At 39.5% G+C, this 11,459-nt stretch overlaps 1 protein-coding gene across 1 annotated transcript in view; it reads left to right on the forward strand.

The window, feature by feature from the left end:
* LOC137265879 (uncharacterized) overlaps positions 1–10,969 on the forward strand; it is a 74,847-nt gene extending 63,878 nt beyond the window's left edge. The window contains exon 36 of the mRNA XM_067801340.1: positions 10,258–10,969. Coding sequence (XP_067657441.1) covers positions 10,258–10,426 — 169 coding nt within the window. The 3' untranslated portion in view covers positions 10,427–10,969. The remainder of the gene's footprint in view (positions 1–10,257) is intronic.
* The last annotated feature ends 490 nt before the right edge of the window (positions 10,970–11,459 follow it).

An 11,459-nucleotide genomic window follows, 5' to 3' on the forward strand; every position in this document is an offset into this window, starting at 1 on the left:
ACAAATTTGCCTTTACTGGTATCCGTCTTAGCTGAGGCACAAAGGGTGTGTATGAGATGTGCTCAAGGCATTTTCAAACCAAGGTATGTGTGCTCTAGTCGGTGTTTACTTGTCAAATATTGTCATAGATACTGATACTATATCGATCACTTTTGTTGAAATTTTAAATTCCTGGACACCAACACCGAAAAATTGAAAGGCTTATTTGAAGTCCACCTGAGACAGCCACCACAGAGACATCACATGACAGTCAGGTCTTTTATTGATGACAGTGTTCACGTGGGAAGCACGTGAATTGATTTCATCGCGCTTGTTACGTGTGAGATGCTTATCATGTGGCCCCCATCTACTCCTCTTACAGGACCAAGTCAAACCTTTTACCAGTCGTCTATTCATTTCCAGTCTTTATCATAATAGCCATGATGCCATATGGCCACGACACGTCGACCATGTCGTACAAGGATGTGGCACACGACGGGACAAATAATGATTTCTGATGGTGGATGACGTGCCAGATATGGGTACACATGTTGAAATGTGCTATGATTTTGGTAAGAATGCTTGTATCGTTTTCTCACTGAGCACATTCAGCGTTTTAAGCATTGTCTTCGTCCCGAGTAGCCCAGTGAAATAACATGCTGTATATTGACAGTGACCTGACCCAGTATAGTCTATATACCCTTTGACGACCAGCCCTTGTTCTCTCCGAGAGCGCCAGACATGGAAACATGAATAATCATCATTTGATGCGATATCGCCGGGATTGAACAATCAACTTTCCGTCTGGCAAACACTTGAAGTTTAAATGGGGATGCACAGCCAGGTGCATGGTTACAGAAGGCCACGAACTCTGCAATAACCCCAAAACCATCAATTCTACAGGACCACATGATACAGTTTCCATGAACCAGGCTAACAGGGGTCAAATCTCCCCGTCGACATCCTCCACCAAGCTGTTTCACCTTCATCCAGCGTTGTCTACCAGGAGACAATACTTATTTATGTACTCTTTAGAAGGGGAACCTGAAGTTTGAAATATGGTAGAAAGAAAACCCATTGAGGAACGTTACAAAGACATTCATCTTGTGTATGCAGCATCATTTCACGTTATCACCACACGCAAACACAATACATGTGAAACACGTGCACAACATGGGAGCCTTCTACACGGTGTCATTATGAATCTTGACGTTTTGGGGGCAGGTCGATAAATCACTGTAGACCATTTTTCAGATAATTTCTGTGCATGTTCATGGTTTTCAGGGTTAAATCACACACTACTGACTGACAATTGTAAACCTGAAATTTTCATGTCATGCTCCAGTCACCGAACAAGGGGGATAACAGAACGAACAGCTTTGCTTTGAATGAAATCCATGTGGTGATGCATTCTCAAAACATTCATTATTATTGTATGAACATTGATTCAATTCTATATATCTCCCCCCTTCGACAATCATACATTGAAAGTACAGTTCCCTTACTTTTGTTAAGAGTATATACACATAATATGATCCGTCATTCCTAACAATTTATTACTGATCTGCCAAAATACAAGTATATTCTCGTGTTACTTGCTTTTACGCTAAATCTAAATGTCAGAATGAACACTTGGAAGTATCTGATACTGACATGGAACACGGACATTGTTGAATTTGAATATTATCTGAAGCTATGTGTAATGTGAAAATGTCTACCACAGCCGTCTTTGAATCAATAATCAGTATAAGTAAGCGAATACACTATCTCTTACGTAAATATGATAACGTAATTATTTGGTGTCAGTTACGCGTCGAATAATATATTTTCATTTGTGCATCCGTATCGTGAAGGACATGAAACTACCAGGCTCATAAAAGATATCCATTCTGTACAGGTTATAATGCAACACTAAAACAACCCTTTCATGCCGCACTCAGGCAACATAATATGGAATAGCTCGCCATAATGGATGTGTCTACAATATATCCAATTCCTTCTATTTTTATGTCGTAATAATTATACATAGAAAGATAACACATCAATAGAAATCAATAGAAATTAACTCACACAGAGAAATCATCAGTATTTAATGGACGTCTAAAAAATAGAACCCATTTAGGTGTAGTTTTATAGTGACAAGGTATGCAGCTTTTTCTCCAGCCAGTATTTCGTTTACCGATCAACGCATTAAAGCCAATCTATTTCTATATTCACCTCCCGAGTTTTAGACAAGACAGTACTTCAGTGACGGCAGGAACAAGATATGGCACTGTTGCATGACGGGTATTAGATCATACATTGGTCCTTAAATCTGTATAAACGATAGGAGTTAGAAATTAATCTAAGGGAGATGTAATTAACACGACATTTATCAATAGTTCGCGAAGATTTAATTGCAATTGCGTCCTTTTTGGTTACATTTTATTGCCGTCATATCTCAGGTATGTCCACGTATTGCAATGAATGATGTCTCCCGCTATACACAATATACACTGCGGACCGCCCATTATAAAAACCCTTCAACTCTCTCTCATAATTCCAAATTCACCCTTCTTTTATCTCAAAGATATTGTCTCCGCTTTCGTATATACTACTTTCTCGGGCTAACGGAAGATTTAATTGGGCAATAAAGTATTGGCCAGGATCAAATGTCAAAGAAATAATTACTTCAAAGAAAGCTGGGATTTATCGCAATTATCCACGCACCGCGTTTCTTGGGAGATCAAAAAAGACTTGTTCCGAGCCGCGAGGCTTTTCGTATGGATTGCCCATACCTGAATCAATTTTACCTGGCTCAATTAGCGAGGCTTTTCAGTTTTTATCTTCCAGTTTTGAAGTTTCGGGGATCTGTTACAGGAAAGTAAACCGTGTAGTTATAATTAAAGGGCTTGCGCCTAGTTTCGATTTGCGGTAGAAGCCCCGACTTTTGAGAGACGTTGGTAGTTCCGTGTGAGTGTCAATATTTCCGATTAATGAGTCCGTGAGCAGATGGAGTCAGTATCACCGGTCCTAATGATCACTTGATGCACACTGTTTAGTTACACTTGGATGTTATTGACTTTGTTTTGTGAATGTTTAGACTAGGTTTATCTAACGCTGCCAACTTAATCAGAGATATGAATTTCATAATACTTAAACTAGTATCATATCTCGCAAATACTTAAACATGTACAAGTGACGAGATCACTTACTTAATTAAGTTGAGAGACTGATAGCAGACCAGTTTTCCAGAGCATAACTGTTATTTAATAGGGACCATTTTAGAAGAGACCATATGTAATGCAAGTTGGGAATTTCTATGCTATTATATTTAACATATGGAACACACGTCTATCATCGCTATTGTTCAGACAACGCTATAAAACATGTCTGTGACAGTTCACTCGCTGAAGTAATGTGTTGGAGATGCGAGTGCAAGTGAGAGAGAGTGCTTAATAATTTATGGCGAGGGTTATTTATCAGCAACACTGTTCATAATATTTCTTTACTTCCGACTGCAATATTTCTTGACTGGTGAGAATATACTTATTACTAGGACCGCAGACAGCCATTCAACAGGCGGTATTTCGGGTTGTGAGTCTGGGCAGCCAGAAGGTTCATGGCATGTACACGAGATACTTTAGGTCATGTGGAGGTGAACTGAGAGATAATTCACTGCAATCCGTTCATTCATGAAGGGAAATTTAAAATCTGGAAAGGACGAAGATGCGTTAACTCCGAACAGCCCTTCTTACAAATTCAGACGTGTAGTTGAACACAGCCGATAGACTCATGTCTCATGTGTAAGAACCATGCAATGGAGTCCGTTTCTAGATTTGGCATAATCTAGAAACCGTATCTTCCCCGTATAGGTTGAATTGTCATCGCGTGTATTTCAGCTCTTCAAATTAGACAACTATCTTAATATCCGTAACAATAATGTATGGCCATCTCACATAAAACATATTTTAAACAGTTGTGGCATATCTTATATATTTGATAACCCCAGTATTGTTTGTAAACAGTGGCTAGCTTCGATATTCGAAGCAACTCTTAAAGATCGTTTTATACAGAAATGGAGGGAAGATGTACATGTATGTTCAAAGGGTAATTATCATATATTGTTCAAAGATCTGCCGTCGTTTGAAAAATGCCTGCTATTACCTGTATACGTCTCTCGACTCATCATGTCATTTCGGACATCACTTACCAATAGAGACTGGCCGCTGGAAAAATATACCAAGAATAAAGAGCAAATGTTATCTTTGTAACTCACCGGCGATAGCCGACTAATTTCACTACCTATTTAAATGTTCATTTTGTGAAAGCATACGATGTCAATACATCCCTACTTATTACAGCAAATGGCCGAATCTCGCAATAATGAAACTACTTTTTACCTTAGATGATTATTCACTTGTTATAAGAACGATCAATAACACCATAAAAGGATAACACACTAGCATACTCATTGTTACCAAGTGGTCATAACAATTGATCATTTTATATGATGACTTTATTTGTTCCTGTTCCTGTACCACCAATAGTGGTTTGTAGGAATAAACATTGAATTGAATTGAATAGTCATTCCGCAAGTACAAGCGACAAAATCATCATCAATTCTCTTAATCTGTATGTGGACACGTACATATCTCTGTCATACAGTGGTGATACCGGGTGTTTGAGACAAGGAGAATTCCCCAAACTGATAGTATTGCGAGCTATTTAATGACATCTATAGTGGAGAGATACAGTGCGTGGAGTGAAGCCCGAGAACCACTTTTGACTGGTAAGCTGTTCTCCACCATAATGCAACCAGGTAGCCTATGTGGGGTCGGGATAGATGTTTGTGATTCTTAAACGAATCACGCACTAGTTTGTGTATGCTGCCATAATCGTTAAGGAAACCGGGATTTGTTTACCCAAAGGCATTTAGAAAGTAGGTCTTCTTTGTCAGATATGCCGGTATATACATTTCAACTGGACAACATTATACATTCTTTATAACATGATTATGTGCAGTGCTTCAGTGGCCAGGTATTGTAACACTGTATTATGATCATTGATTTGATTATGCGAGCTATTGTACAAATGATATCTTCCTCTCACTGTATGAATGTTGTAGCGATTCGGCTATCTCAGCGTAGATCGGTTAGTGCAGCCACCTTTGTACATTGGTGCATTTTGTCGCACTGTTTTACCGACTAACTATAAACCACAGGGTAGGCCGTTATATAAACCGAGCTGATGTAGCTATTAGTTTTCCTGTTAACACGTCAAGTTGTATATGACGTGTTGACCCGTAAGTGACGTTTTGAGGTTATTTCATTCTGTTCTGTTGTTTCTGCATTTGTATGATGTTGACATTGTAGTTCCTTTACAGGTTTGAATCACAGAGACAGACCAGTGTATATGATTCAACATTTAACATATTCTCCATACGACCATCCAAGGTGGTATAAGAGTGGAGTACGGGGTGTTGAGCAAGATGGCAGTAGGTATCATTGTTACAACAAACATCACATAATGTAATACAACAGAGGAAGAGGAAGGCCGTGGCACTATTGTTATACACTTTGCAAGGTGTTTCAGTTCTTTCCTTTTGCTTGAAGGAAAGGGTACTTTGAAAGAGCGGAGACTGGCATGTTTTGGTATATTTAGGTAGTATGAGATATTTTCTTTTAAATTCGACTGATGTACAGCGGCAGATGTAATAGAATTCGTCTGATATGCCTGTGAGTTACAAAGGTTGTAAATTCTATTTTCTTTTGATGTTTTGGTCCAGCGACCCTCTTCAGTTGGTAGATTATGATTTGTAGTTCTGAATTTAGGTAAGTAAGGGATAAGCAATAGATATTGGTAGATAGAGGTAAATTTCAAATTTATGCACGTTTTTGTAATATTTAGAGCCGTGTCGATCATACTAACCAACCACTGTCCGCCACATAGACTTGGCATCAGTAATACATATGAAAGGCCACAGTTGTTTAAGGTTGATTCAGTAGGACTAACCTAAGGTGGTTGATAGTTAGACGATGCATCTGATGTGAAAAAAGTTAACATTGTCATGCGATAGTTTATGTGCCTATGTGCCCACGTGCGTGCATGCGTATACTGCCTTCAATGCATACTCTCGGTCGCACCACAAAGGATAACACAACACGATCCAAACACTCTTCTTTATCGTTTCCGATGCGTATGTTGTTCCCGTTTCAGTAAATGTCAGATGTAAGCACTGAAGTGGAATCTTCCGGATTAACTTCGAGGCATTTACATGTGTTACTAGGCAGATGTGTTTACTTCAGATTAAATGCGGATACCTCATTTTATTGGCTAACCTTTACTCTAGCAAAACTATTCCACGACTGCCATAGCATTCGACGTAGAAGTGCGACCAGATCAGAAAGTCGATCTCTGTTAGATCTCTGGAGTCTCCTCTTCTGCCTCATAGACCAGTACAGTACAGCAAGAGCTGGCAGTATTATCAGTGGAACAAATAAGTTGCAATTTTATGCTATTTGCATACCACGTATAGGTATGTATTATTGTAACGTATGATATGACACAGTTCGCGGCCCTTACATCCCTCTCGATCCTGGGCGTTGTTCAGCTTGGTATAATAAGCACGGCCATTACCCTACAAATCACTCTAAGTAATGGTTATTCAGACTGATCGTCAATGTCGGTGGCGGTGCCTGATTTAGCAAGCCCGCGACTATTAAGATACGGAGACAGACCGTCTTAATTATCTGTACTGCGGACTTCTTTGATGATAAATTGCAGCAATTCTTACTTCAAATTTGATATGACATGTCTCGATTAGGACAAAGTTGGTTTCTATTGATTTTTGGTTGACGCATTAATAGCAAATGACAAATTGTACATGATTGGCAGGAAAAAAGAGCGAAAAAAGTGCCATCACTACACATATGAGTGCGTTTCGGAACTTAAAGCAGTACCTAATTGATTTCCTTCAGCAAGTCTCCGGTTATTAAATGACAGATGTAATAAGTTCTGAAGTGGAAATATTGATAAATGTTCAAGCAGTTCTTCAAAGGGTGTTTCATTCTGGAGAAGACACGGTGTTTTAAGCTCGCTTCCTGATTGCCTTCCCTTAACAAAGACTGCCATCGTTAATACCAGGCCCAGTCAAAAGCTATCAGCGTTACGATACCCGCCGTGCAACCACTCCACATCTGACGCATGCGACATTTGGCAACAAGACGAAATCCTGTTTCAGTCTCGGTGTTATTCATAAGGGTAGGCTGTCAAAAGTACTGTAGGCGTGTTGAAGTCAAGGTACAGAGGGATGTGTTAAGGATGAGAGCTACTTCTCACAGAATTGGGTCACGTAAACGTTAGGCACAGAAGTCCTTTGACAACGTCACTCCTGGCGAATTGATTTTGTTTCTCTTGCAATTGTTTATCCAATATACATGTTTATCATGAATTTATCTGTCAAGGGCTGCCACACGTACAATGCAGGTTAAAAAGAGATGATCAATTAGATCAGCAAAATGCAAAACGCTATAAAATATTTCAACTGAGAACAAAATACACAGGTTAATTATGGGATGGCATGCTGTGCTAGGTACCTCTAGTATTAACTACATTGAATTAACCCACTTCGCAACTCTTCATTGACATCACAGTATGTTGATCTTCGTTCTACCATGACAAATTCCGATACTCTTTGAAAATTGGCCAACGTTTACAATGAGTTATCGATGTGAGTGATAATAACAGAAACAACACTGGTCTTGTATTTGTCCAGCCAGTATTTCTTTCTCGTATATTTATGACCTACATTACAAAGTGTAGAAGAGCTACTTAGTAAGTCATCAAGACGTTGGGAACTCCAGCAATTCTTGGAAACTTAGTTTCACTTCGCAATGTTATGACGCCAAACCGTTCCTTGTGCCGTAAAACATTCCTATGGCGACAGGTAGAAGGGCACCAAATACAAAGCTAAGTTAAGCAAAATTCTCTTTGGTGATTTCTCTCACTTTTTAAAAAGTATTTGTAACTATACTTTAAATATTTTACTTATCACGACTCTTAACATTAATTGTGCCAGTTGCTATAGCTGTTCTCCCGATGGATGACTCAAACGATGTCAATAAAATTTCAAGTATTGTAAGGAAACAGTGGTCCGAGCTTTGGTACTAAAATATTCGGAGACTTTTAGATCAAGGACATAATCTGCATCAATGGTGAAAGCATCAATGGTGCTCAAATCATGTGACCTATACCTGGTTCGGTGGTATACTAGAGTACATGGAACACATTCAGACGGCTAACATTCTGGGAGGGCAATTGTCAACTGCAGTTCAAAAAGCTTTTTTTATAGCATTCAAAGATTCATTTTGTTCTGAACTTTCTATTGTAGTTAGCAGTCTTTAACACCCTATCCTCACCCGATGAACCGGAAGCCTAACTGAAAATAAACGGTTGGTTCATCGACTGGAGGAAATACAACATGACATTTAGGAGATAAACATCATGTGTTGGCCATTTTCCGGGTGTTATTGAGTAATTGAAGCACGGGAATGCATTCGGAACCGAAGGCGTTAGCCGGAGGTTTCAAATGACATATTCCCGTGCTTCAAATACTCAATAACACCCGGAAATTGGCTAACACATCATGTTTGTCGACATTGTAAACACAAAAGTAAACCAAAGGGTTTTACTGTCTGCACTCGTTTACATCGAGTACGGGTAGAGCAGTGGAATGGCATCAGCTGGCCGTTTCAGCTGGTACCCATGGTAGCATCTGGAGTTGCTCCTTTGTGACGTCATTCTAACTTTACGTCACAATATGATTTGAATGACGTCACCACTGTTGATGACACAACAACACAATTGTTTGCGAGGTTTCTACGTGTCAAGACGCAGTGAATAGTATTGCAGTTTCCGGGAATGTAATACCATTTGATCATGTTTTTCAACCAATCAGATTACAGAACACGGTGACTTTTGGTTTACAATAGATGTTTAAGCATATTTCTGGAGTCTGGAGGCATGCCACCGCTGTCCCATTGGCCAGACGAGAAAGAATTTAAAGAATGTTAATTTTATTAACTCCCAAACTATAAAATATTATAACACGATTAGTCACAAAAAGAATGAATGATTAAAAGTCAGGCCTCAGAAGTGGACTGATCATAATGCATGACTCCAAACTGTAGCACAAATGTTTAATTCAGTCAGTATACATGCTTCCTCGTCTGTGCTGAAAACAGTTGCTGCTGCATGAACGTATACCTTTTCTTCAAGTTCTAATACAGGTTCATGGGAAAATATCGTTTTAGATATTTACAGGATTTTCCTTTAGACGAGAATTCGGTCCCACGATGTTCATTTGTGTATGAACAAGGAACCATTTTCATTCGACGTTACCACAAGTATTTATTCCTGATATACCGTAAACACTGAAGAAATACTTTCACAGATCAGAATAGGCTTTCACTTTGTTAGTGTGCAGGAGTATATACCTTACTACAATGAAGGCCAGCTGCTGTAAGAACGTCGTCGTCACGAGAAACGTCACACTCACACGTAGTGGAAGTCAGTTCTTAAATAAATCCTTAAATGGTAGAGTCAGACACACTTTACAGTCGATGTATGAAACCTGTGGCATATTGTGCTGATTCCAACTCATGTCGGTCTGCATGGAAATGAAGTAGTAAATCAACTCTACTTTTAAAGTCCTGACCTAAAACATTCACGACCCGACCTAACGATTTCCACTTCATTTCAGCACACACTTCGACTGTAAGCTAATAAAGTCATAACGGTGCAAGACGGCACGCGTTATCTACTTATCTGTGGTTTCATTCAAATGGGAATATTGCATAGTCAACAGATGATTTCACGTTTTCACTGCTTAGTTTGCATTTGTTCATATCATCCGATGTGTTTGGCACAAATAGATGGTCCAATTTGTCATATGAATTAAATACATAATGTACCCTGCCAATAACTGTACTTGTGATTTTTTAAAGTATTTCCCGACAGTGATTAGTATAGCAATACCGATTTACATGAAATGTAAGACATGCGGCTGTCAAGCCAGCAGTTTCACACACAGGTTAACATTTGGGATTGGAAACCTTCTGATCTATTAACCAGATTCGAGTGCTTCATTTACTGCCGAACACAGTATTTTGGACACTTAAGGCCATGCGCCTATCCCTTGCGTGTATTCTGCGCTGGTTTGATGGTATGGATATGTCAAGCTGCTTACGTCTTCATTATCATCCAGTGTGGTCATCAATTATTGTGTCCATGTTGAAGGGGCTCGGCACAGAGGAAGAAGATCGTGGAAGAAGGGGATTTCAACTCACCACAGTCAGGTCTGTCCAGCAGGCCACGCTCTAACCTCGGGGACATCAGCTTCGGCAACCTGACATACGACGGCACAGCAGCCTCCCTGACATCGCCTGAGATGACCGAGACACACTAAGCTGCAAGAGGAAGTAAAGTTATTGTGCTGAATACCTGTATGTAAATACACGGAGGCGCTTTAGGCAGGAAAAGTAACAATTCAGTTAATGGGTTGTTTTACTATAGCCTGAAGAAGGATTGAGATTACTGATTTGAATTACAAAAGCATGATGAAGATACCATGTCTATATTGTCCAGATCTACTCTATGGTTTCAGGCTTGTACAGCTGTGCTTTTTTCCATAGTTCATAAATATATGATTGCTGCAGATGAAGTTATTTGTTACTCCGTTACTTCGTGTTGGCAGTCATTTCCCAATAATGGTAATGAATTACAATTCCAAGAGCCGTTGCTAATGTGATGTTAATGCATATACAATCACTTAATATAGGGGGTTATAATATGTGTAACTGAACGATCATTGCAATGATGCTAGCATATGAAGATTCGAAACTATTTTTCCGAACCACTAAATATGCTCACACTTCACAAAGTACTTTGATACTATATGTGATAACTTTAGGTTGATTGGCCTCTTAATAAACAAACGTTTGCACTTTCATTTGTTGTTTTGGCATATTATGTTTTCAAATGTTTTCCAACTGCTTCAGGCCAGGCCATGACAACGTGAAGTTGCCCAGGCCAAACGGTTCTGTTTTCGCGAGGCGTGCAGAAGAGAGAGGGGAATGTGTCTGTGGGTTGTTTCGGGGAGGTAGAGTGTCAACTCAAATCCGTCCACTGTTCTTAATATCAAAAAAAAGAATAAACACACATTATGGCTAAACTGGGTCTTCATGATAACGAAATACCGCATGAACTACACACAACCTGGCAGGTTAGACATTACCATCCTACCATACCTACTGATATGGCTGGATCAGCAAGGTGATTGACCATGTGTGTAAGTCCCTGGGTCTGATCATTCAATCCACATGAACTGGTGAAAATGTGCCAAGCACATGGAACATATGCAGGTTTTATAACACCTGCTAGCACCAATTGTAGGAGCAGCTGTGCATGCCCTGGATGTGCCTGCTGGCAGCCACCCATGC

This window comes from Haliotis asinina, chromosome 15 (genome assembly GCF_037392515.1).
Source record: "Haliotis asinina isolate JCU_RB_2024 chromosome 15, JCU_Hal_asi_v2, whole genome shotgun sequence".
Classification (NCBI taxonomy): Eukaryota; Metazoa; Mollusca; class Gastropoda; order Lepetellida; family Haliotidae; genus Haliotis; species Haliotis asinina.